The sequence below is a fragment of the Lissotriton helveticus genome, chromosome 8 (assembly GCF_964261635.1).
Source record: "Lissotriton helveticus chromosome 8, aLisHel1.1, whole genome shotgun sequence".
Classification (NCBI taxonomy): domain Eukaryota; kingdom Metazoa; phylum Chordata; class Amphibia; order Caudata; family Salamandridae; genus Lissotriton; species Lissotriton helveticus.
The window spans coordinates 70,064,528-70,091,618 of record NC_136069.1 but is presented as its reverse complement, the minus strand read 5'-3'; the positions used below and the strand labels follow the sequence as shown (position 1 = coordinate 70,091,618).

The window sequence follows — 27,091 nt, the reverse complement described above, 5'->3', positions numbered from 1 at the left end:
TGTTCTGGATTTTCTTTTTCCCGAATTGCATCTATGAGTTCTACCCTATATCGTTGCGGTAACTTTAATGTGACACTATGTCCTAATAGAGTTTAGACATCCCGGTTTGCATCTCCCGAGCAGCTTTATGATGGCTTGGTCCGTGGGGGCAAGCATCAGCTCCATGGTGCTTTGTATCAGCTAATCTCCTCATGTGCACTGGTAGATCTTTGGCGCTTTAAAAGCCCTAATGAACGAGGATTTAAATTTTATTCTGCTCCTCATAAAGCTATGTCAAGGTTAGATATGTTCCTGGTTAGTAACACTCTGGCCTCTTCGTCAAAGATTGTACTTAACCCAAGGATCTTGTCGGACCACAACTCTCTGTCGCTGTTCATTCAACTTGGGGAGCTCACTCAGGTGTCAGGTCCCCGGAGCTGGACATTCGAACGTAGATTCCTATTGGAAGGTGGCTATGTGAGCTCTATGAATGCTCACCTAAGGGAGTTCCTCGAATTTAACATTGGCTCAGCACCACTGCCGGTGGTCTGGGATGCCCTCAAGGCTTTGTGCAGTGAACAAAGTCTTCAATTCGCCTTCCGTTAATGCAGGATGGCATTGATGGAGGAAATTGTGGCCCGACAGACACTTAGCTTCTTGGAATCCGTTCTGGGATACAGTATTATGGTGAAGAATGGGCCTAGGGCTGACCAGCTCTTGGAGTAGTCTATTGCCCTCAAACCTACCTCAGAAAACAAATTTGGGACAGGGCAGTCAAAAATGGAAGGGCCCGACAGATGACCTATTTTGAAAACAGCGAAGAAATGGGGCGAATTCCTCCCTTTAGAGTAAGAGACAGTTCTAGTTTTAATATCATCCAGCAGACCAGGGATGAGAACGGGGATCTTATAACTGATCCAGTTGCGATTTGTGACGTCTTCTGTAGGTTCTACCAGGACCTCTTTTGACAGAACTGTTCTCTTCCAGCAAGGACATTTTTCGATTCATTGGGCAACGTTTTGACTATAAGGCAACTCCAATCCAGTGCTCCAAATTAGAGGCTCCCATAACCCTGCTGAAGGTCGAAAATGCCGTGGACTCATTTGCCAGCGGGAAGGCTTCGGGTTCCGACCAGATACCGTTCCAGTTTTATGCCATCTTTGCACAGACTCTGGATACGGTGTTAAGGGATTTGTTTAATTTCTTTTAATTGTCTGACTGAGTCCCCGAGTCTTGGAGGGAGACTAATATTGTCATTTCTCAAAAAAAAGGGGAAAGATCCCGTACTCTGCGGATTATACCACCCAATTTCTTTGCTTAATGCTGATTCCAAGATCTATACATGTGTTCTAGCCAATCAGCTGTCCATTATCATCTCGGAATTGGTGGATGCAAACCAGCACCGCTTCAACCCAGGCTGGGACAAAACATTGAATGTCAATACAGCAATCACGTCCCTGAGGTGGTCTTTTTTGTCAGGGCGCCTGTTGGAATGATTTGTTTGTATGCCACGAAGGCCATCAATCAGGTCTCCTGGCCCTTCCTTTGTGGGGGTCCTGGAGTCTGCCGGCTTAGGCTCAGTCATTGTCTATAGTATGAGATGCCTCTACTCTGGGGGAGACTCCTAATTTTTTTGAGATTGACATCGATGTCTCTTGGAGGCAAGATGGCGGCCGCCATGGACGGCTGAGCAGCAGCGCGACTGAAGAGATGCCGGCAGATGTTATGACCCGTATTGGAGATTAAAACCTGCATCCAGCACCCAGCTACTGTACAAACGTACAAACGTGTATCCCTGCGGTTTTGTAAAGAATTGGCCCCGGAAAAGAGAAACGGAGATTTTGAACTCGCCGTATGCCCCTTACCTGTGACCGACCACTCAGGCGGCTCCTACGGGAGCTGACACAGACCGCAAGGAGGGTTGCGTCAGGAGACGTAACAGGCGGAGCTTTGATTGCGGAGCTCGCGGAGTTCGCCAACTGGAAGCGGAGCCTACGAGGCGGGCGGCGCTTGCTTCACAGGTCTCGGCAGCAGCTCCTGAGAGCAAAGAAGAAAACGAGCTTTCAGGGGGAAATAGTGCTTAAAGGATTACGGAGCAAGCTGGAAGCTGCAAAAGAAGAGGAGGAAAGCGATCAGGACATTAAAGCTACTGGTTAGGTGCACTTTGGGGATAAAGAGAGGAGAAAACTGATTATGGCTCCAAAAATGAGTGCCAGCGCTAAAGCGGCTGCAAAAAGGAAAGCTGCTGCAGAGCAGGCTGAGCTGTTATTGGAAAAGGGGGGAGATGGAACAAAAAGGAAGAATCAAAGTCCAATATCCCCAGTTAAAAAAGCAGCGCAGCAAGGAGCAGGGAAAGCTAGTCATGGCACTACCCCAATATCGAATATCTTTCAAAAGATAAGGAAAGATAAGGAAATCACTGGTGACGTGTTGGAGGATTCGGAAGCAGGGGGCACAGAGAAAGACAACCTGAAGGGGCAAATGATGGTCGAACAGGACCCAGCTTTACAGAGTCAGCTGATGGATTCCGTAAATAAAGAGGGGGATGGTAATGTGCTGGTACACGGAATGGAAAGAACTGAAAATCCCACTCAATCTTTATGTCAGTCTGAACCTAATAAATGTACTAAGCCGGTACTAGACCAAGCCATTGAAATCCCAATTCAGGAGCTGGAGGGGGGATTGGAGCGGGAGCTCACTGAGAATGCAGAAAATGCAGAAAACTCTGAAGATAAAAAAGAGGCTCCTAGTGAGGCCTTCTTCTCACTTTCGGAAGGAGGGGAGTGGTCGGACGAAGATGAAGGCAGCTTGGACCGAGAGGACAGCGGCTCTGCCTCGGAAAGTGATCCTGATAAGGAAGAGGTTTTACCCTCAACATCAGTTGGAAAATCCAATATAGGGCCGGGAGTATGTGGTCAGAGACATGATAAGCCTCAGCGTAACCCCCTAATGGAGAGTCCTGGAGGAGAGTTAGCACAGATGTCACTACTGGAGGTAATACATCAAGAAATACTGGCACACAGAGAAGAGGCTCGACAAGAGAGTCATAAATCACAAGCTGCAGCCAGGAAAATACAAGGAGCGGTAAGAAAATTGGCGAGAGTATGTACGAACCTGGGAGAACGGGTGACCAATCTTGAAGAGAGAATTGTCACGACAGAGTCAGATACGACAGCTACTTCGCGAAAAGTGGATCAGCAAGGCGAGCAGATGATCGATGTGCAGTGGAAACTTGAGGCGTTGGAAAACAGAGCAAGACAAAATAATCTCCGCATTCTTGGAATACCGGAGGGTTCAGAAAATACGGACGCAAGAGCCTTCGTAATAAAACTTTTTGAGCATGCTTTCACTGAACTGAAGGGGTGGGATTGGGCGAAGGAGATCCAGAGGGCACATCGTACCCCCGCTAGAATTCATAAGAATGCTAAAGAGGGAGACAAACCTAGAGCGATTTTAATCTTTCTTGGTAATTTTAATCTGAAACAGGCAATTTCAGAAAAAGCAAGACCGGATTCAAAAAAGAATATCGATGGCTTTTCTTTCTTTGTCCGGCCGGATTTTTGTCATGTTACAGTGGAGAGACGTTGGAGACTCAGACAGATGATAAAACCGTTTCAGGACAAGGGCATGCAAGCATATCTAATTAATCCGGCACAACTGAAAATAATCAATGGTGGTAGAACCCTATATTTTTCCTCAGAGATCAAAGCAAAAGAGTATCTCGACTCTCAAAGCTCCTAGATTGCACTATGGATGTATTATGGATGTATTATGGATGTGACTAGATAGAGCTTGCAGGGTGTTGGTGTAGGTGATGCATAGGTTTAAGGAGTCAAGGAGTTAAACGGGTCGAAGGGTCCATGATGGTTAATATTGAATCTCTTCAGTTAGCACTGCAAACCATCACATGCACAGACCATTGGGTCTGAGCGCCTCTGAAAAGGGGAGGAAGGGGGGGGAGAGGCGGGGGGGGCAGAAGGGCTGAAGGGGTTGAAGGGGAGGAGGGGTGGAGTTGGGGGGGGGAGGGGAGGGTAGGGGGGGTGGTGGTGGTGGTGGTGGTGGGGTGTAAAAAGGGGGGAAAAAGTATTGAGATGAAAAAGGGCCAAATATCGGTATGTGACAGATTTATGGATACAATCAGGTTGGAGTTAAAAAAAGACAATAATGTCAGACATTAGGATATGCACTATTAATGTAGGGGGCCTAAATGACTGGCAGAAGAGACAGAGATTGAGTCAATTTGTGAAGTTTAACAATATTGATGTAGCTTGTATCCAAGAAACACATTTACCTTGGGCTAAAAGGAACTTATTGAATATCCCCGGTTATAATTTGTTAAGCTGTTCGTCACAAACATCTACAACAAGAGGGGTTGCCATTATGGGGAAATGCAATCTGGGGGGAGTGAGACGCACCAAAACAGATGGCTCAGGTAGATGGGCCCTGGTTGAGTTGGAGCTTGGCATCACTTTAGGTGTAATATATGGTGCAAATGATGATGACCCAGAAGTTTTCGATTTGATGGAGGAGGAACTGGCTAATTGGGGTACCCCCTTAGTGTTATGTGGCGATCTAAACATTTCGGTAAATTGGAGGCAAACAGGCAACTACAAGGGACGTAAACAGAAGGTATATAGAGCACTAAGCTCTCTTACAAAGTCTCATCGTTTGTCTGATGTATGGTCGGAAAAAGTTACTGGAGACCCAGGATATACATATTTTTCATTTCCAGCGCAAAAATTCTCTAAGTTAGAGTATTTTTTCATCTCTACTAGTGAGTTATGTAAGGTTAAAATTACCAAATTACCAAGATTAGTCTCAGATCATAACCCCTTGATAATGACATATAGATTATGTAATTTAGCTAAAAAGACAACTAAATGGACTTTTGAAAGGAAACTCCTAAACGATGACAGATTTGTTAAACATATAAAACAGTGGGCAAAGGAGTTTTTTTAAATAAATAGATATAGCTCGTCCAGGAATGGGGTTTGGGAAACCTTTAAGGCAGCTTTAAGGGGAGAAACAATTAGTTGCTCCGCAAGATTAAGAAAGGAGGATAGAAAGAAGCTTGAAACGCTCCTCTCAGAGCTAACAGAATCAGAAAATCGGCATATAGAAGAAATAGGATTAGGTAATGATGGGAGGGAAACGGCTAAAAATATTGCGTCGATTAAAGGGGATGCTCTAAGAATATTGACGCAAAAAGAGACTAGAGAATACCAGACTTCGCGAGCTAAAAGATATGAGACAGGAGAGCAAGCTGGCAGAGCGCTTGCATTGCGCATAAGGCAAGATTTCAATAAGAATAATATAAAGAAGCTTGAAGAGAATGGTATAGTACATACTGAACCAAGTGAGATAATGGGGGTTTTCCAGAGATTTTATCAAAAATTATACGATCAAGAGGCCAGTCAGATACCATCTAGACAAGATCTTGGAATTTCCTATCCAGTATTAGAAGAAAAGGATAGAGAGCAGCTGGAGAAAGATATATCCCCAGAGGAGATCAGAATTTCACTACAAGATCTTGCAGCAGGTAAAGCTGCAGGCCCAGATGGGATACCTATTGAGGTATATAAAACTCTAGGGGAGGAATTACTGCCTATAATTCTAGATCTTTTTAATGGAATAGTATGCTCAGGGAAGATTCCAGAGTCATGGAAACAGACTAACATCGTGGTCTTCCATAAAAAAGGTAAACCTGAAGATAATCCGGGCTCTTATAGGCCAATATCTCTGATAAATGCAGACACCAAACTGTATGCAAAGGTGTGGGCAAAGAGGATGGGGGGAGTCATTGGCCAACTCGTCTCTCCTTGGCAGCATGGGTTTGTCCCGGGAAGGGGTACGACGGACCATATTTCGCGGGCAATTTCACTGTTCGATGCGTCGGCTGCCACGGGGAGGGAGATGGCCATGATTCTCTTGGACGCTGAAAAAGCCTTCGACCGAGTGGCCTGGAAATTCTTATGGGAGGTTTTGGTTAGTAGAGGGTTTGGAAGAAAATGTATGAAAGCTATAAAAGCCATGTATGAAGATCCAGTAGCCCGAATTACAACTATGGGAGTACAGTCAGATGAAGTGGTTATTAGGAGAGGGACGCGCCAGGGGTGTCCCTGTTCCCCTATACTTTTCGCTCTGTACATAGACCCATTAATTAGAAGAATTTTGGATTCAGATCAAATCTCTCCGGTTATATTTAATGGTCACGCTACTAAAATACTGGCCTATGCAGATGACTTGGCAATAACAACTACCAACCCACAGATGGCCATAACAGAATTGATTCAATTAGCTAAAACTTTTGGGTCTCGATCAGGGTACAAGTTAAATGAAGGAAAAACTATAATAATTAGTACTAAGAGTATATATAAGGCTGATCGAAACTACGTGGATTCAGCAGTTTATCTGGGGGTGAGGATCAATGCGAATGTGGAGAAAATTGTACAAGATAATTATATACCCTTGATTACTTCAATAGACAAAGAGCTGAGAAGAATTGATGTCCTACACTTATCAATAATCGGTAGAGTGAATGTTTTGAAGATGTCTATGTTCCCAAAAATTTTGTATCTTTTCCGGGCCATACCTTTACTTGTAGAAGAGAGTGTTCTTAGGAAATTGGAAGCGGTCTTCTCACAATTTTTATGGCAGTATGGGAAAATTCGAAGATCTCTAGCTCGATTATCAGCTCCATTGGAGGGTGGGGGTTTGACGGCACCAAACTTGAGATTATATCATTGGGCCTGTTTAATTCTACAAATGAATGTTCTGTTTAAATATGATGATAGTGATGTCTCAAATATAGTAGATAGAACTCCAACAATCTATGAATTATTAGTTGGTAGAAAAGCAGTGGGTCTGTTTACTCGAGAAATAAACTGTAGATACTTCAAAAGGAGTGGGAGTAGACTGATGTTGAGTGCCTGGGGTTTATGGAAAGCAATAATGAGATATTTGAAGATCCCGAAAATCAATTATATCATAGATATATGGCATGCAAATCCGTTTGAGCATCTTGGACAGAATAGAAATAGTAAGCGATGGAAGGAAGCGGGGATTAAGTGTATGGGTGATGTTATGGTAGAGGATGAAATATTGGGTTTCGAAGTGCTTCAACAAAAATTTGGCATACCAACTAACCAATGGTTCTTATATAGACAGCTAGAAGAAACATTGAAGGCTATTAGACCCAGGATTCGGATTTATGAGCACAACCCAATTCTGAATTATGTGAGGAATGGTGGTAAGAAGATAAAAATTGGCTACAGCTATCTTCTTCAGGGTTTGGGGGATGATATTGGTCGAGTTGAATCAGACTGGGTGGAAAGAATTAACGATCCAGATGTGGATATTGATTATGTCCTTGCAATGAATAAAAAGGTTTTAAGAGCTTCGAATTTAAAAGCACAGCATTATAAAACCATTTTTAATCTATATTATACACCTGCCAAACTGTATAAATGGGGTAAGAGGGATAATGATAGATGCCCCAGGTGTGACCAAGGACCAGCAGACTTACCACATATGTTTTATAAATGTCAGAATTTGAATCCTGTCCTTAGAGAAATTGAAAGATTTGTAACAGGGTTGTTAGAGGAACAGATCACCCTATCCTCTACTATTGTTTTGATTGGTAGGGATGCTGGTCTAAGGCTAGAGTATGAAGCTGAAGCTTTTATTTTCATTTCCATGGCTGTTCTGAGGATTCTAATTTCGGCTGGGTGGAAAGATCCTGTAGCCCCCACCTTTCAGTTGTGGATAACTAAATTGCTGGGAATACATAATGTTGAGGAATGTTTGTACGAGTTCAAAGGAAGAAGGATGAGGGAATTGGGTTTGAAGATATGGGCCCCGCTAAAAAAGTGGAGAGAAAATAGATGAGTAAGAATATAAGGATCAAAGTGAAGAGATTGAATTTATTACTTATATGTTATTGCATGTTTTATTGTCCGATTAGGATGAATTTCTTTGACTGTGTTTATAGTATGTTATTTTTGCACTTTTTGAATACCTGAATTGTATCTTGTTAAGCTATGTATGTATGTATTCCTTTATGATGCCCTGAATCTTCTCAATAAAAAAATAAATAAAAAAAAGAGATGCCTCTACTCTGGTCTTCAGGCAAGGATGTGCAGCACAGGGTTATTATCAGATACCATTTCTATTCTCCACGGTACCCGCACGGGTGCCCTCTCTTCCCTCATTTACTCATGTTGAGTATAGAACCGTTTATTTAATCTCTTAAATAGCTGAAAGAGATACAGTCTCTGAGACTGCACCGCTATGAAATTAAAATCCTGGCCTTCCCGGATGACATTGCCGTTTTGACCCCTGCTCTGATCTGAGGCCTACCCGCAGTAGTTTTAGTGGCACAATCATTCAGAGAAGTTGCTGGGTAGAAGTTAAATTCAGATAAGACTCAGATCTTATCCAATGTGGCTCCTCTTGGTCAGGATGAGAGATGGCAACAGCCCTTGGTGTATCTTGGGGTCATCCTAACTATTCTCAGGTGATTCTGGAGAATAATTATGGAAAGTTGTACCACCATTCCGTAGAAGTTTTTTTCGAAATGGAATCGTTTTCAACTCGGCCTAATTGGCAACTGCAATCTTATTAAGATGATTATCCTCACTCGGCATCTTTACCATTTTTCTTTGCATCCCATTTTCTTTTCCAGTGCTTTTGTTCACTAATGTGGAGGCATTATGGTAGAAATTTATTAGGTGTTATTGGAAGCCTTGCTGTAAGATTCAGTTCTTGCAACAGCCTAAGGAAGATGTTGAGGTCTCACTTCCGGTTCTGAGGTTTTATTATTTGGTGTCATTCTTTACAGGACTTAAGTTGGTTTTGGGTTGGGGGGGGTGTATGTTCACGGAGTTCCTTTCACTTGGCGAATCAATAGTCCCCGGTGAGGGTATCGTTGACACATTATACTTTAAGCGAACTCGCTTTAAGATGCTAAAAGATTTTAACCTCATCTGGGGTAACTTTCAATCAATATTTTCTGGTATCACCCCATTTAATTAGCTCAGGTATTTGGGCTATAATCCTAATCGTCCTTATTGTAGTCATGATGGGGGAAGGGTTGACCTCTTTTATTTGGGTAACCTATTCAATGGAGATGTCCTATCTTCATTTGGAAATTTACAGCAACAGTTCTCTCTTCCTAAAACAGTCTTTTATAGATAACTTCAGCTGTAGCACTTTATCTTAAATCTCAAGGAAGAAGATTTGAGTTGTTCTGATAATCCTGGTCTGGATCTTATAAGGAACGCACCATTAAAAAGAAGCATTGGGCTGGTCTACAAATTAATATATCTGTCTCCTCGGGATCATTTAGATGATCCATTCCAGCTGAGGGCAAATAAGTGGAGTGATCTGCTCAATTTGAAAGTAACGGTTGCTGACCTCCGACGCAGCAATGTGTTGTCTCACTTAGCTTTGAACGTGTCACGTATTAAGGTACATCATCTCAAATGTATCAACGACTGGTACTATACTCTGCACTGTCCCTTCGTCATGAAGCTACGGTCGGTGGACCTCTGTTTTTGCTGTAGGCTTGTGGGAGCTATTGCGGTTCATGTATTTGCATCTTGTTCTTTTTTGGATTTGTATTGGGGACTTGTTTTCGGCAAGTTAACAGCATCTCTAACCTTGCGGTCGTAGCTGATTCGAAGCTGATTATGCTGGGACATTCACCAGTTATTCCCTCCTACATATCTGGTTTATATTTCTTTTCTATCTCGCTGGCTAGACAGGTTTTGGCACGTTCCTGGCTTTCTAGTGAGCGTCCTGATCTGCAGTTTTGGTGGCGGGAATTCTTGCGCATAAGCAGGTTGGAGATGGTGCAACTTGAGAATGATCCTCGAAGGAGAAAGCTGGGCCGGATTTGGGACCCTTTTGGGGTTGGTTGGCTGATGCGGCTACCTCACAAGACTTGTCCGCCTAGTTCCCTTCTTTTTCATTCTTCCTTCACGAAGCTCTCCCCCACCGATGCACTGCTATGTATTGTATTCGTAGTTGATTTGTCTACATATGACCAATGTTGTTGGTTTAGCTCTGCTGCTAATTTTGCTCTTACCTTATTTTCTGGATAAGTAATTTATTGTGTCCCCTTGCTCTTGGCATTTGTTGCTTTCTTTGCTATTCAAAAATGTATTAAAATGGATCTTTAAAAAAATCATATGCAAACATATTGTAAATTACAGGCACAATTTCACGAGGTGATATAACCAATATCAATGTTATGTAAGAAAAGGTCACTCTTAAGCAGTTATTGAAGTAGAGTGGGTGAGGCAGAACACTGGGCTCACCTCAGATCCTCTGTCTCCACAAACCAGCAATTAACTATCTGGAAGTGCCATCTTCCTTGCATAATGTTGCTTAAGCAGAAATGTGTACTGTACAATTCACAGGTACCGATGAAGAGTGTTTTTACAGTCCTGTGTGAGAACACCAGAAATTGGAAACCACAGTATCTGGGGTTCCAGCAGCTACACCCCCCATGAGTAAGCACATCTTATTCACTCTCCAAGAACCTACCGCATGGTCAAAGGCAACACAGTTGATGACCATAAAGTTGGCCAAGTTGTACTTGTATGGTGTGTAGTTTCCATGCCAGGCCACAACGTTAAAAGGGGAGAAATCCTGCAAGAGTAGCAGCATCAAAAGGTCAAACAGGGATTCCCGCCACAAATCACAAGGTACACTCAACCATTACACATTAAATAGTACACTCATGCATTACATATCACATTATACACTCAGCCATTATACATCACGTAGTACACTCAACCACTAAACATCACAGTATACACTCTGCCACTACACATCACATAGTACACTATACCATTACACATTAGATTGTACAGTCAGCCATTACACATCACATAGTACACTCAACTATTACACATCACATAGTACTCTTAACCACTACTCATCACAGTATACACTCACCCATTACAAATCATATTATACACTCAACCATTACACATCAAAAAGTACACACAGCCATCACACATCACATTGTAAAGTCAACCATTACACATCACATTATACACTCAACCATTACATATCACATAGTGCACTCAACCATTACACATCACATAGTGCACTCAACCATTAAAGTGTATGTCTTTCGCATCATACTGCGGTACTCATAACCAAACTAATCTGAAGAATTATGGTTAGTTCTCTGCACGTTTATTGCTTCATTTGTTTCGATTTTTTCTTTGCCATTTGCTACTGAAATCACTGAGCACTGACAACTAATGATAGGGACAAGTGAACTATTGTTTACAGCGCAATGAAAATAAAAGAACTGCACCAAAAGTTGTTATTAGAAGAAAAATTTAAGAAATTAGGCTGGGTGGAAATTTAACCCGCAAAGAGTCTACCTCCTCCTCCTATGATTCTGGAAGAGGGGGCAGTGTAGCGAAAAGCGCAAACCGACACATAATGAGGCACAAAAGTGCAAGCACACACATAATTATCATCAAGACAATTTGGAGCCGAACAAGTCAGAAAGGTGTACAGCATGGCCGTTTCAAGGTGTGAAGCCTGAAATTAAAATGAAGGTCCACCGACATGGGTGTGCTAGATCTATGGAACGACCACTGAGTCAGGATCAGATGCCCACAGAGCTCCCCGAGCATTGTAGTCTATGAGCTTATTTTTTGCAGGAGTGGCCTTTTAGCTCCTCGTGTGCCCAGACAGTGACTTGAAACAAGTTTGTATGTGGACTGGGATTCAAATGAGAGCCTGTAAAGTGACTGAGACAAGAGTGTGCTGCTTCATTTTTAACTGCTCTAGTTAAAGTAAATCTGGTCTTCTTGGCGTGTTAGCCGAGGCTAATCTGGACAATGTCAGCAAAATGACCACATCAGTATTAGGCCTGGGTGGAGTTTGAGGAGTTCAGCGTAATGACCAAAAATCTCCACCGTGCTAAGATGAGTTCTGCAAGTGATGGAGTGGGTTAGGTCACACCGTTGGTGCAGATTTTTAGTGCTGGGTGTTTGTCCAGCGCTGGAAATCAGTGCGAACAGCACCATGTGAAGCGCAAGAGGGCACTGCTTCTTTCTGCCACTCAAGTAGTTGTTCTACTCGAGAGGCAGCTTCCTCAACGCAAACAATAGTTTTTCCAACGTGAGCGGTTGGGACCATCCGCGATCGCCTACGTTGAGAAATCTCGCTGGAAGGTGGTCTAGCGTTGGATTTTCCCTTGTTCGCGCTCGCCAACTTAGGAACTCCGTGTGCTCCACGGAGCACAGAGTGCGAAAAACGATGCAAACTTCGCGAACGGAGGTCACCGCCCAGGCTAATCATTATGCCGGGGTGGGTCCAGATAGAGACATTTTCTCCAGGAACTGAGGATGGAAATAAAAATCTGGTTGGAGTCACTTGAAGCGCTAATGCCCAATCTGTAGCTAACATTATGCTGACCTTCTTCACATACCAGTGCCACAGTTAGGTAAGATCACAGACTGAAGGCCCAAGGATGATTAATCTTTATTATAACAACACTGAACTTCAAAATGTTTGGGCTTATTCATCCATCGCATACATCCTATTCTGTGAACATAGATCCAAGGCATAGATCTTCTGCACTGGTTTGGTACACTGGCATAAACATTCTAGAGGGGCCACAGAACACCAACATAAATTTACTAAGGATGCCTCTGGTTAAAGGTATAAATCCCCCAAAACGATAGACCTACTCATGTACACGGGCAAGGTATTTGGTATTGTATAGAGAATTAATAGAGCAAGGAACCACCTGCACATATATATGTGACGGCGGACAGCTCTGTTTTTTAAAGCGGTCTCCTTACTAGCCCTTTATCCGCAGAAGATAGCAAGAGTGAGAGATAATGATTCTTTGTGGAGGGACGCCATGCTGAGTAGCTCCGGATTCCAGTATCTTCGTGCCCAATCCGGAGCCACAAGGATGACTTGGGCCCGGTCGCACCGAATCTTCTTCAGCACTCTGGGCAGAAGCGGTATAGACGGAAAGGTGTACAACAGACCGCAACTCCACTCGCAACGTAAAGCGCAGAACTGATGACGTTGAACGTTCTCTTCGGTGGCGAATCGATCTAACCAAGGTTCTCCCCACTGCAGAATGAGACCGTGCGCCACGTCAGAGTTCAGACGCAATTCATGATCTAACATGCACAGACGGCTGAGTTTGTCTGCCCTGGCATTCAGAGAACCTGCCAGGTGTTGAACCACCAAGGTAATGCCTTGATGTTCCAGCCATTTCCAACGGCGCAGAGCCTACTGACATAGGGTCCTCAACCCCACCCCGCCCTGTTTGTTGCAATACCACATGGCGGTGGAGTTGTCCGTGAACACCTGCACTACACTTCCCTGGACAGAGGGGAGGAATGCTTTCATTGCAAGTTGGAACGCCTGAATCTCCAAAAGGTTGATATGGAGGCGGGCCTCCGCCGGAAACCAGAGGTCTCTGATCTCCGCCTATCCCAAGTGGCCGCCCCATCCCAGGAGGAACGCATCCGTCACCACGGTGTGCTCCGGTTGGGGAAGGGAGAGGGATAGGCCATTGACCAAATCGCGATTCGCGAGCCGCCACTGCAATTGTCGTGCAGTGGCCTCCGAGATCTGGACATGATCGGACTGGTTGCCCTGATGTTGTGCCCACTGGAACTTCAGGTCCCACTGCTGAGCCCGCATATGCCATCTGGCATGATCCACTAACAGGATACAGGAGGCCATTAGGCTGAGTAGCCGGAGGGTCATCCTGACCGAAACCCGGGATAGAGGCTGAAAGATCGGAATCATAGCCTGAATATCCCAGACACGCTGTTCGGGAAGATAACCCCGAAACTGCGCTGAGTCCAGAACCGCTGCGATGAACAGGAGCTTCTGTGAGGGAATCAGGTGCGACTTCGGCACAGGTGGGAGACAACTGCCTGGGGCAAGCCCGCCTTCATCAACCGTCGAGATAGGGGAAGACTGGAACCCCTGATCTGCACAGATGAGCTGGGACCACTACCATCACTTTCGTGAACACCCGAGGGGAACTGGTAAGGCCAAAGGGGAGCACAGCAAACTGAACGTGCTCTTGACCTACTGTGAACTGCAGGTAACGCCGGTGGGCCGGCAGGACGGGGATGTGAAAATATGCATCCTGCAAGTCCAACGCTACCATCCTGTCTCCAGGGTCTAGGGCAGCCAAGACTTGAGCCAGAGTTAACATCTTGAACTTCTCCTTCCGGAGGAAGCGGTTGACGTTCCTGAGGTACAAGATGGGGCACAGACCCCTTTTTCCTTCTTGGGGACCAGACAGTAGTGGGAATAAAAACCACGTCCTACTTCTGGCCCAGGAACGCGCTCGATGGCCCCCTTGGCTAAGAGGACCGCAACTTCCTGTTGGAGAAGCGCAAAGTGATCCCCGACATGCGGTGGAACTGAGGTGGCATGACTGGAGGGGCAGGCTCTAAGGGGAGGGAGTAGCCCCTTCAGGCCCACCTGTCCGAGGGGACAGAACGCCAATGGGGGAGGTGATGTTGAATCCTGCTGCCCACCGGCGTGGGGTGCACCCCAAAGCTCGGACTAGGAAGGCTTTGAGGCGGATGCTGCGGGAGCAGAGGTGGACTGACCCGCACGCTGGCCCCCTGTCCCGCCGCAGCGGGCACCACGTCCGCGACTTTGCTGAGGTTGGTTCTGCGCAGGCTTTTGGCTGAACGAACGTGTTGGGGCGCCTCTTCCGTGGCCACGAAAGGAACAAAAAGCAGACGTGGCTGGGTGCGAGGTGGAGAGACCCAAGGACTTGCCCGTAGCCCATGAGTCCTTAAAATGCTCGAGTGCACTGTCCATCTTATCGCCAAACAGGCGAGTACCATCAAAGGGCATGTCCATAAGAGAACTCTGAACATCCCCTGAAAACCCTGTGGACCGTCGTGGAGATAGCCCTACCCAGGGAGTCCGCGGTGTCCAGTACACACCGGATGGTGAACTTTGCTGCATCTTTCCCTTCAGCCACAGCTTGGGAAAGCACTGCCCTAACCTCCTCCGGACACTGAGGCAGAGTATGCGCCACCGTGTCCCACACAGCGTGAGAGTAGCGGCTCAAGAGGCATGCAGTGTTCATCGACCGCAGCCCCAAGCTGGCAGAGGAAAACAATTTCTTTCCAAACTGTTCCAGCTTTTTAGATTCCTTTTCCGGCGGGGCGGTAGGGAATGCGCTTTGGGAAGTGAAGGCTTGGATGACAAGGCCCTCCGGAGTCGGGTGGGTCGTTAAAAAGGCAGGGTCACCCGTGCCGGGCGATGACGCATGGCCAAGTTTTTATCCACAGGAACCCCTGTGGCTGGTCTAGACCAGGTGCCCATCAACACATCCGTCAACGCCTCATTGAGCGGTAGCAGAGGCTCCTTAGAGCTTGCCGCCGGCTGAAGGACTTCAGTGAGGAGGTTCATTTTAACAGTGACCATAGGTAGATCAAGGTCAAGGGCCTCAGCTGCTTTACTGAGCACCACACTGTATGTGGTGCCCTCCTCCATGGCCACAGCAGGAGGTGACAGAAATCCAGGGTCGGAAGAGAGGTCAAGGCCACCTGCATCCTCTGACTCTTCTGCCCACTCCTGTTCAGACTCACACTTCCGTGCAAGAGGGTCCTCAGACCCCTCCCAGTCATCCCCCCTCCTCCACTGCCCGAGGCACAGGCTGCGGCGGCGGGGAGGGACAGGGGAATAAAAACGGTCCAATGGCACCAGGAACGGCGCGGGCCAGGGCCGATCCGGCTCCATGTCCCATTTAGGGTCCTAACCTGGAGCAAAATTGTCCGGAAACCTGGGCAAGGGCGGAGGTGGAACGAAGGGAACCCATTGCGGCGCCAGGCCACAGCTGCCGGTGAAGGACCTTGCGGCACGGGGGCCGGAGCCGCCGGTGGTGCCGGAAGCGGAGCCGGCGGCAAGGGAGGCCCCCCAGCTGGGACCACGGGGCCCGAAGGCGTGCGGACGGGAACCCGAGGCCTAAAAAGGCGGTCCATGGCAGCAAGAACATCTTGCACCTGGGCTGGAGTTGCCGACGGACCCGGATAAGGTGGGCAGTCCGCGGGACTCACAGGCTCCAATGGAGCCGCAGGGGAGGCACCCCCGGCCCCCTCATCCTCGTCCGGAGACCGACGGGAGGATGTCGAGAGCGAAAAAGCTTCTTCGACTTTTTCTAATGACGTCTCTTACCCGACTCCGAGTGTGAAGACTTGGACCCCGAGGAGCGGTGATGATGGCTCTGCGGACGATCCCTCGAGCAACCCCTGGACCTTGAACCGTGCGTAGACGACTGCCGGGCCTCGAGCAGCTTTCGAGACTGCTCCCGCAAAGCCTTCGGAGACATGGCCAGACAGTCGGGACATGACCGGGAGTCATGGTCATGCTCCAGACAGTAGAGACAGGTGCCACGGGGGTCAGCCACCAACATCGTACGGGAAAGGCCCGCAGGATTTTAACCCAGGCATCCCTACTTAGCACCAGGAATAAAAGGCTCAAAAGGAACAGAGACAAAAGTCTCAACAAAGTTAGTCAAAAAGTGACTAGGGTACGTGCTGTAACCGGGTCTGCGCTTGCTGGCGCGGAAAAAGAAAGAACTGACGTCAGCGCGCATGGGTGGCGCCTAAGTAGTCTCCGTGACGTCATCTCGGCGCATACGACGCCAGCGACGGACGAGGAGCAGCACGACGCCACCTACCGGCGAGCAGGGGTACTGCTGACGAAAAACTTTCCGGATCCAGTCTGACGCCTGGGGATATTTTAAGGTAAGGACACTAATGTGTCTCTTTCAGATTTTAATCTACCCACTGCTACAGACATCCAAACACTCGCTGCTGGAAGGGAATTAGGAGTCCCAGAATTTTAAGTGGATAAGGAAGGGGCGGAAAGAGAAGGCCCCATCGTCATGCAGCGCGATAATGCACTTATACCGGCTCTGCAGGACCCCAAACACTTTTCTGCCCCAGAAATCTCAGTTGGCAAGGTGGGGCGAACAGAGGAGGGCCTGGTGTTGTGCAGCACTATAGAGCACTTTTAACCCATCTGCTGCATGGGACATGCACGGACTGCTGAGATTCCTGTATTACTTTGCCAACCTGCCCATCAATGTACCAACTTCTTTTTTTACCGCGTTGGAAAAAATGGCCAGAGACTTCATCCGGGCCCCAATCGACACAGGGTGGCAATTAAAAAAACTATATTTACCTACAGATCAGGGAGGCTAAGAGCGCCCTGCTTTGAGCAGTACTACCTGGCGTCACAACTTCAATGGATCGCCAGATGGATGGCAGTTCGCCAACGTCACGATACGGCGACCACACATCCATCGTATACACTTCCCCAGATCCTTGCACTCTTCCACCCTGGCGCGCGAGTGCGGCCTCCGGAGCCCTAATTACTAAGCGTGGCCTACAGGTGCTACCGCAGAAGCCTCTACCTAACCCGAGGCACAACACCATATGCTCCTGCGCTCCCACTAGAAGGTGCCCCCAGGGGACAGGCAACACTTACAACTATCGAACTGCAACATTGGCATGAGGCGGGAATACAAACTCTAGGAGATCTTTATTGTGAAGACTTGCTTATCCCCTAAACAACACTGGTAGAAAATGATGAACTCCCCGCAAGACAATTCCTCCTACATCGATCTCTGGTGGCCACACTCTCGATGAAGTGGGGGGACCTTGCAACTGAACCACAAACGCACGTCACTGTGCAATACTTACATGTCATAGGATGTGACAGACATCTGACGTGGTGGTTCGCAGCTTCGCTGTGACAACATGCAGCGATTAACTTAAACCCCCTCAGATACAAGTGGGAGCATGACTTGGGACAACAATTTTCAGCAAAGAATGGGTGCTGGTGTTAGCCAGCCCAGCTCAGATCCTTAGGAACGCGAGCTTTAGACAGATACAATACTACATCACACATAGGATGTGACACCTATTCCAAACAATATAGCAGGAAGATGTAACTGATCAAACAGAAAAAAATTCTTGAGAAAATAATTCACAGAGAAAATAGGTGTAGTTGTCGACGTTTTGGTTTATATAGTGAAGTCTGTCTAGAGAATACGTGGGCACTGCTCTGTCGACGTACCACTGTCTTGGACGCTGACTGCAGAGACATCGGTACGTCGAAGGAGCAATGCCCACGTATTCTCTACACAAACGCTAGATTTGGAACAATCGTGTCCATGAGGACTGTTCTGGGAGGGTCTGAAATAACTGAATTAATCTGCATGGACCTCCTTGAAACAGCAGTAGCTATTTGGAAGCCTTCTTTCCGATGTCGGACAGATAATTTTTAATGGAGTTAACTACAATTTGAAATCGCTCATGTAATTTTTTAAGGGTCATTGAACATTCAAATCTACCGTCCTGAAGATGTTCTAACAGATGTCTTCACTATATAGACCGAAACGTCGACAACTACATCTACTTTCTCTGTGAATTATTTTCTCAAGGATTTGTTTTCTGTTTGATCAGTTACATCATCCTGCTATATTGTTTGGAATAGGTGTCCACATTAGTGACAATGAGGTGTGTGTAACAACAAATCATTTGTAAACCTCAGTCACTGTATGTTGTTTTACACTGACATATGTATCAGTTTTTTGTACCCTCTTAAAAGTTTTTGTTCATTATAAATGTACGTCTTGAAACACTTACACCCGTACAAGATCATTTGTAGCAGATTTGTTCAAATTGAAATGAGTCAATTCAATTCTTAAATAATTCAATGTGAGCTACTAGACAGAGCTGGTGACCATTGTTTGCATATTGAATGTCAAATTGTGTGTAAGTAGGGAAATCCCTTATAGGCACATTTACATGCTAATACGATTTTCAAAAAAGTCACTGGTAAGGGTGCTAAAATCTAGATCACCCTCTGCTGTTTGCATGGCCTGGACTGGTATAAGAGAACACCGGTAATCGAGAAGCAGAATTGGGATGACACAAATTGGACTGACTTGATTGAGGCATCTACGACAGGAGACTCCATGCAATTTGGAAGATTTATAGTACACAGAAGTAAAGATTGATTTACCCAGACTGATCATTTTGTATATCCTGCAGAGTCTGTTGAACACTTTTCTAACCTTTATTCGCACGTCATGGGGACTGACCAGTATATGCCTATAACTCTGCAAAAAATTACTAGTGATGACAAAACATCTAATACAGAAAATCAAATGCCCTAGAAGAGGCTACGACTGCTATCAAGACTATCAAATTGGACAAGAGGCATTGCCCTGATAAAATTCCAGGGAATCCTTTCCGAGACGATTCCTCAGTACGGGCCCCTTAGAGCAATTTGTTATCCAAGTCAATAGCCTCTGGAGACCCGATTCCCAAAACATGGAGGGCGGGTGGAAATTATTCAGAACTTTAAAAAGGGAGATAAGAATGAACCATGCAGCTATAGACCAATTAGTTTGCAAGATAGTTTGCAAAAGGTCTATGAAAAACAGATTTTGAATAAGTTGAATGAGTGGATAGAGGACACTAAGGATCTCTCTCCATATCAGGCAGGTTTTAGGTTAAAGGTCGGTACAGAAGACCAGGTATTTAGGCTCTCAGTCATCATGTGGAAGTATATAGAAGTAAGAGAAGATCATCTATATTTAGAGGTTGTTGCTCTGATGGCAGCATTTGATTAAGTCCCAAGGCATCTGACATTTATTTTTGGAGTGATGTTGTGCACCTGCCCATACTTCTACTTCCAGTATCTTTAGCTCCACCAGCACACGTCCCCACTACCACCATACACTAGACCACGATCCACAGTATTACTATGTGTAACAGCGCACATCGCAATACAATCACCCCAACACTGCCACCCTGATACTAGCACCTGCAGAACCAGTACCTGCTCCCGCACCATTCCCCACTCAACCATCTCAGTACTGCCACTTTCAATCCAAGTACCCACCTTGCCACCACCTTCAACAGTGCCATTTCCAATAACAGCACCCCATTACAGCCCCTCCAATAATCGTCACCATTTGCCAAGCAGCTCCTAATAACACCAACCCAGTACCACCACCGACAGAGGCACTTCCAGTACCATCCTCCCCAATACCCCGTGGACAATGAGTTTCAAAAGTGCCATTCCTGACGTGCCCATTTCCACAAGAACTACCTTTAACGCAAGGGCTACACAACACTCCACTGCCAATCTTGGAGGTCACATCTATAAATCATGCATAAAGTCACTCCTCAAAACAACAATACACACTCCTACCACTCCAATATGTCAGTGCCTAACCCTTCCATGCCCCATGCCAGACCTGGTTACCTGTTCAGCTGCAAAGAGCTTGCCCTGGTACTTGTTGATGACCGAGTAGCCCTCTTTCACCTGGCGATCCTCATACCAAGCAACAGGTGCCAAGAAATCCCGGGGGTTCGCCAAACCATTCGCCCCTTACAATGACATAAAAGACGCTATTACCACTTCGGTACACAGAAAAGTTAATTTCTTCATGCAATAAAATCAGTAACATCCTTATGATACTGTCAAGAGGAACCAGTAGCTAAATTGAACCAAGTGTTAGCTAGTTTCTGCTTAGCATTTTCTTTAAACAGAGTGGTGCTACAATTGGTTTATATGTCTCTACGACCCTTATTCAGTTGTTTCGCGCCATTTAGGTCGCACAGACATGACAACAACAGAATTCACCTGATGTGCACAATACAGTTCCAGAATGCAGTACATGGCAAACAGTGGTGATGTGTGAGTTACTATGCCAGTACGTTGTTACCACAGACTGCAGGTCCATGCAGTGATGACTGAGAGTGGTATGTTAGGTAAAGGTTTATTTTGTTTTGGTTGTAAAACCTTGTGGTTTATGAAATTGGGGGGGAGGGGGGAACTTTGCTCCAGTAATGTAAAGAAAAAGTATATTTTTCAGAATCATTCCCAACCCACAAGTTCCTTTGAGTCTCTTCTGAGTTTGTTGTTGAGGATGTCTCAATTGACAATAATTACATTGTTTTTTTGAGGCGCTAATTCTCATCCACTGGGATTGTACTGAACACTTAAGCTGTTTTTGACAAGCTACCAAACAAAGCACCAGTAGATATTCTGAGAAGTACCTAAAGGAGAAGCCTCAATGACAAGCCTTCTCTAGAGTTTCACCCACACTCTAGAGTTTCATCTCAAGGTAGGTTCAGGATGGCCTTTCCTCTCCCACTTCCTGAAAGAACTGAAGACTGTTCTTTAAAAGGAACACATCTTACTTAAGTAAACAGATAAACTTCACCAAAGCCCTGGATGTCACATTTAGAGACACCCCTAATTTTGTTGGTCTCTGTACAATAAAATCTAATGGTATAGCTAAGGTTTGTGACACTGACTCACACACACACACATGCAAAATCTTTGACAGGGTCGTGTGCCTCTCTTGCTGGGTTTCCTGGCAAAATTTGGCTTCTCTGCAGCGATAACACATACTGAGCGCCTCCATGTCACCCCCTGCATTGCCTAACATCAATCCAAAAAGATGAGGGCCACAAGAAGCTTGCGAAAAAACACAGAAGTACTATTACCAATAGGCCCCAGGTCAGGCAGCTCAAAATGGGCCCCGTACACTTCCAGGATGTATCCTCTGGTCTCGCCAAAAACCTCCACGCTGAAGCGCATTCCTTGCTGAAAAAACCAGGAACATAAAATGGAGAATTAGTGTCATTTCGTTACTTTTGTGGTTTCTTGACATGACTTGTAAAACAAGCATTGGCGAAGCCAACCGGTCTTGCCTTTGATATCTATTGTCATTGTCAACCAGTGCAGTCCCGGTTAAGGCTAATGGTCTTATTTGTTGTTTAATGACAGGGTGAGGCCATTTTCTTTGCTGGGAATCGTCCTGTCACATTCCTGCTTCTAGAACTTGGAAATAAACAATGTTGTTCTGCCACCTCATTCTCTATGATTTTACAGGTGAAGGGAAGACTTGCTTTGTAGCTACCAAAGTCCTAATGATGTCTTCATAATAGCCTCAATGCCATGGCAAGTTTCTCTATCTCTTTGTGGTTAAGTTTAGTAGGTGAGTGTCTTCTCCTTTGTACTCATGTCCCTTCTACATAGTGACCCAAAAACTTGAAATATGGGTGTTCGGGCAAATACTGAGAGAGAGGGGGATGTTTGTCTGTAAGAGAGGCAATGAAAGAGAGAGACTACTGAGTTTAAGACATCGTTTGAACATCACAAGCTCACAGTCGTTGGTTCACCCAGATCTTCAGATCAAATGATGCTCAGAACCCTCCTTTGTAACATCTACCGCCCCCGGTCCCTTGGCGGTAGCCCTTTCCCTCGCCATAACGTCATGACTAGGGGAGTGAAGAAGGATGATAACATATGTATAGGCTTTTCATGTTCTAGTCATTTCAGAAATTGTGCACTGAATGTGTTACATTTATCCCCTGCAATGTTCCATCCATCTCTTCGTATGACGTCATCTGGTCAGAGGTCACGTAATAGTACTTCCTCACCCAATAAAAAGGACATGGAGGAGAATAGACATGCAGAAGAGGCCAAAATCTGCACATACAGGGGGAAGGAGACACACACTTGAGTAGGAGGGAGTGAAAAGACCTGCATTCAGGAGTCTCTGGTGATGTGCACACCCGCTCCATCTAAATGAAGTGGTGCCTGAACTGTGGAATTCTGGGAAGAACAAGCATAGGTCACCATCACACAGACATATGCCTTTAAATCTGGGAGCCCACGTCAAAATATCATAACTTTTGGATATTAGGTACATTATTCAACAAGCACTGATAAAACCAATAGGTCTTTCTTATAGCACAAGAGGTGGGGCGACTGTTGGGAAACAGGGACGTTTTTTTAAAATTCTATGAAGTGATCAGCGTTGACAGCTTCATATATTTATTTTTTTTACTGATGGAGGGGGAAAAAGAAACATGGACGGAAGGGTGCTAGAGGGGAGAAGAAACAGGGATGGGAGGACGGGTGGGAGGGGAGTGGAGGGAAGAACTAGGACGCAGCCAGCATTGACCGAGTCATAGCTTTTAAAAAAAATAAAAAAATATTAACTATAGTACCCGATTCAAAACGCAGGCAGCGAATAGCCAACCAAGGGACACTAATTACATTTATTTAATCTGTGCTTGATAAGTAATGGGCTGGCTCCAAGCCTATTATAGAACACACGAGTCTCGCAAGCATGAGCGCATGTGCTTGAAATCAAGAGATTGTTGGAACCCCTGACACAATAAGAATCTCTTCTCCTTCAGAATGTTCCCGGAGCCTATACCTCTAACTAAAAACCCAGGTATTTACTTTGGAAGATGGGGAGAAACATTTTCTCAATTGGCATAGTCTTGTCCATGTCAAAGTTGCAATGGGAAGTAGTTAAGGCTGCCACCTCTCAGTTTAATCTGCAAAAACAAGGATTTGGAGTGATATCTTTGGTTAGGCAGGGGAGTACACCAGCCTCAGAGGGACCTACACAGTGTTCAGGTCTGGAGGGTCATGAGGTCAGACATTAAACCTGACCTGTTGGGACCTAAAACGTTTTCTAGTACTGGAGACCAACTAGTAATGCATTTGTTGGGTTTAACTTATCAAAATTAGCCTCCTGTTTCCATTAAAAAAGAGATACTATGTGAAGATGGCATATGGAAGATGATGATGTATGAAAAAGTGTGGAAGGTACTAAAGGTTGGTGTAGCAGACAATACGCAACGCGTAAGCTTTCTCGTGCTGACTCTACTCTGCGCTAGCACCGGCCAGTCATAGTGGGAGATGTAGATCATGAAAGAAGGAAAGATGAAGATGCAGGCTGGGGCGTGCAGGAACAGAGAAAGCTATAGTAGGAAAGGGCTTCTCAGAGAACCAAAGACGACTCTCACCTGAATGACACAGATCTCATTGGGCTCCACCAGCATCTTGCCAAATTCTGTCAGAATGAGGAGCTTGCCCTGCTGCGGCACTGAAAGAGACAAAGATAGGCCTGCTCACTACTCATTATACAAAAGTAGCCTGTTTGCTTTGCCCTTTTGCATTGCTCTAGTGGAGTTAAGAGTATTAACCCCTTTACTGCGGTGATAATTTCGCCGCGGTGCGGGGGATTCTATTGTGTGGGCGGGGCTGTGCCGGCCAACAGACTTGCGCAGCACTACCAAGGTAGTTCTCGCGACGGCCGTTGGCCGACGGCAGCAATGAAGGGGTTCATAACATAACAATTTTTGATGGAAACTGGTGCTGGATGGTCAGTGTTGGGTTGGAAAAGCCTTCTGCTTTTCTATATAACGCACTCTTCCTGGGCAACTGTGGTGCTAGCTACTGACTAGCCGGTCCTAGCAATGCTCCCCAGTGGAGCAGGATTTCCCACCAGTTACATACCAAGGGGGCCACTATCTGGGTGGTTCTTTGCCCATCATGTTATGACGAGCAACTGTGCAATTTCAATACAATAAAGTTTTGTAGAGCAGATTGTGTTTGATTCATGAAATAAAAAATGCACCACGTGCTAAACCAGCAATTACAGTTCACAGGTAGCTTGGGGGTTTTATGGATCCCAGCACAGGGTATGCCCAGATGTGGGACCCGTGCTCACTTTGCCCCTGGATTCAAGCTAGCCTGGCTGATGACAGCTGATTAGCCAGAAACACGTCCCAGGATGCTTTGTTTACGGTCCAGGGAAGACATGGCTTCGCAGTTCGGGCTGGACTGTTTCCATGAGGCACAGGGTCAGACTGATTTGCATATAGCCATGTCTGAACTGGGGTGGCGGAGTGAGCTAAAGAATGATGATGGATTAAACCCAGATCAGTTGACTGGGGTGAGTGCTTGAATTGTTCAACACTCCATCCATCATCCCTTTTGGTTTTGGTGGATAAACAGACCTGTCCGACCTTGACATGCTTTTGTGCTATTACAGATAGCGTGGACAAGCGTTCTGTTACAACCACAACCAGAGAATAGCGGAGGCTAGTATCATGAGTATTTAGTGCAGGAGGGACTGTGGAAACCTGGATGTTTCAAAACTTACTGGAGAGAGGACTGAAAGAAAAGAGTGCTGAATAACATGCTTCACATCTAAGTGAAAGTGCACCAACACGGATGCTTATACCTTTCTAAAAAAAGTAAAGCTCAATTACTTACGGGAGAGCACCAATGGGATATTTAATACTAGACTGGATAAGAGAGCCTCATCCGTGAGACTGGATGAGACAGATTCATCCATGAGACTGGATTAGAGAACCTCAACCATGAGGCTGGATGTGACAGCTTTGTCCATGAGACAGGATGGGAGAGCCTCAACCATGAGACTGGGTGAGAGAGCCTCAACCATGAGACTGGATGAGAGAGCCTTATCCATGAGACTGGATGAGAGAGCCTTATCCATGAGACTGGATGGAAGAGCCTTGTCCATGAGAATGGATGAGAAATCCTCAACCATGAGACAGGATGGGAGAGCCTCATCCATGAGACTGGATGTAACCGCCGCATCCATGAGACTGGATGGGAGAGCCTCAACCATGAGACTGGATGGGAGAGCCTCAACCATGAGACTGGATGGGAGAGCCTCATCTATGAGACTGGAAGAGAGATCCTCATCCATGAGACCGGTTGGGAGAGCCTCATCCATGAGACCGGATGAGCGAACCTCATCCATGAGACTGGATGAGAGAGCCCCATCTATGAGACTGGATGGGAGAGCCTTATCCATGAGACTGGATGGGAGAGCCTCAACCATGAGGCTGGATATGACAGCCTTGTCGATGAGACAGGATGGGAGAACCTCAACCATGAGACTGGATGAGGGAGCCCCATCTATGAGACTGGATGGGAGAGCCTTGTCCATGAGACTGGGTGGGAGAGCCTCTTCCATGAGACTGGATGGGAGAGCCTTATCCATGAGACTGGATGGAAGAGCCTTGTCCATGAGAATGGATGAGAAATCCTCAACCATGAGACAGGATGGGAGAGCCTCATCCATGAGACTGGATGTAACCGCCGCATCCATGAGACTGGATGGGAGAGCCTCAACCATGAGACTGGATGGGAGAGCCTCAACCATGAGACTGGATGGGAGAGCCTCATCTATGAGACTGGAAGAGAGATCCTCATCCATGAGACTGGATGGGAGAGCCTCATCCATGAGACTGGATGGGAGAGCCTCACCCATGAGACTGGGTGGGAGAGCCTCTTCCATGAGACTGGGTGGGAGAGCCTCTTCCATGAGACTGGATGGGAGAGCCTCACCCATGAGACTGGGTGGGAGAGCCTCTTCCATGAGACTGGGTGGGAGAGCCTCTTCCATGAGACTGGATGGGAGAGCCTCATCCATGAGACTGGATGGGAGAGCCTCATCCATGAGACTGGATGGGAGAGCCTCATCCATGAGACTGTATGGGTGAGCCTCGTCCATGAGACTGGATGGGAGAACCTCAACCATGAGACTGGATGGGAGAGCCTCATCCATGAGACCGGATGAGAGAGCCTCGTCCATGAGACTGGATGAGAGAGTCCCAACCATGAGACTGGATGAGAGAGTCCCAACCATGAGACTGGATGGGAGAGCCTTATTCATGAGACTGGATGGGAGAGCCTTATTCATGAGACTGTTTGGGAGAGCCTCAACCATGAGACTGGATGTAACAGCCTTGTCTATGAGAATGGATGAGAAAACCTCAACCATGAGATGGGATGGGAGAGCCTCAACCATGAGACTGGATATAACAGCCGCATCCATGAGACTGGATGGGAAAGCCTCATCCATGAGACTGGATGAGAGAACCTCAACCATGAGATGGGATGGGAGAGCCTCATCCATGAGACTAGATGGGAGAACCTCAACCATGAGGCTGGATGAGAGAACCTCAACCATGAGGCTGGATGTGACAGCCTCGTCCATGAGACTGGATGAGAGAACCTCAACCATGAGACTTGATGGGAGAGCCTCATCCATGAGACCGGATGAGAGAGCCTCGTCCATGAGACTGGATATGAGAGTCCCAACCATGAGACTGGATGAGAGAGTCCCAACCATGAGACTGGATGGGAGAGCCTTATTCATGAGACTGGATGGGAGAGCCTTATTCATGAGACTGTTTGGGAGAGCCTC

The 27,091-nt window shown here is 46.3% G+C and overlaps 1 protein-coding gene across 2 annotated transcripts in view; it reads right to left on the bottom strand.

Annotated features, from left to right (window-relative positions):
• HGD (homogentisate 1,2-dioxygenase) overlaps positions 1-27,091 on the bottom strand; it is a 172,340-nt gene that overhangs the window by 21,922 nt on the left and 123,327 nt on the right. For both annotated transcript variants that reach the window (XM_078656643.1, XM_078656644.1), the window contains exons 8-11: positions 23,871-23,950; positions 21,549-21,648; positions 20,299-20,423; positions 10,528-10,632 (exon numbers count right to left, since the gene is read on the bottom strand). In XM_078656643.1, the coding sequence (XP_078512769.1) occupies positions 10,528-10,632; positions 20,299-20,423; positions 21,549-21,648; positions 23,871-23,950 (410 nt within the window). The remainder of the gene's footprint in view (positions 1-10,527; positions 10,633-20,298; positions 20,424-21,548; positions 21,649-23,870; positions 23,951-27,091) is intronic.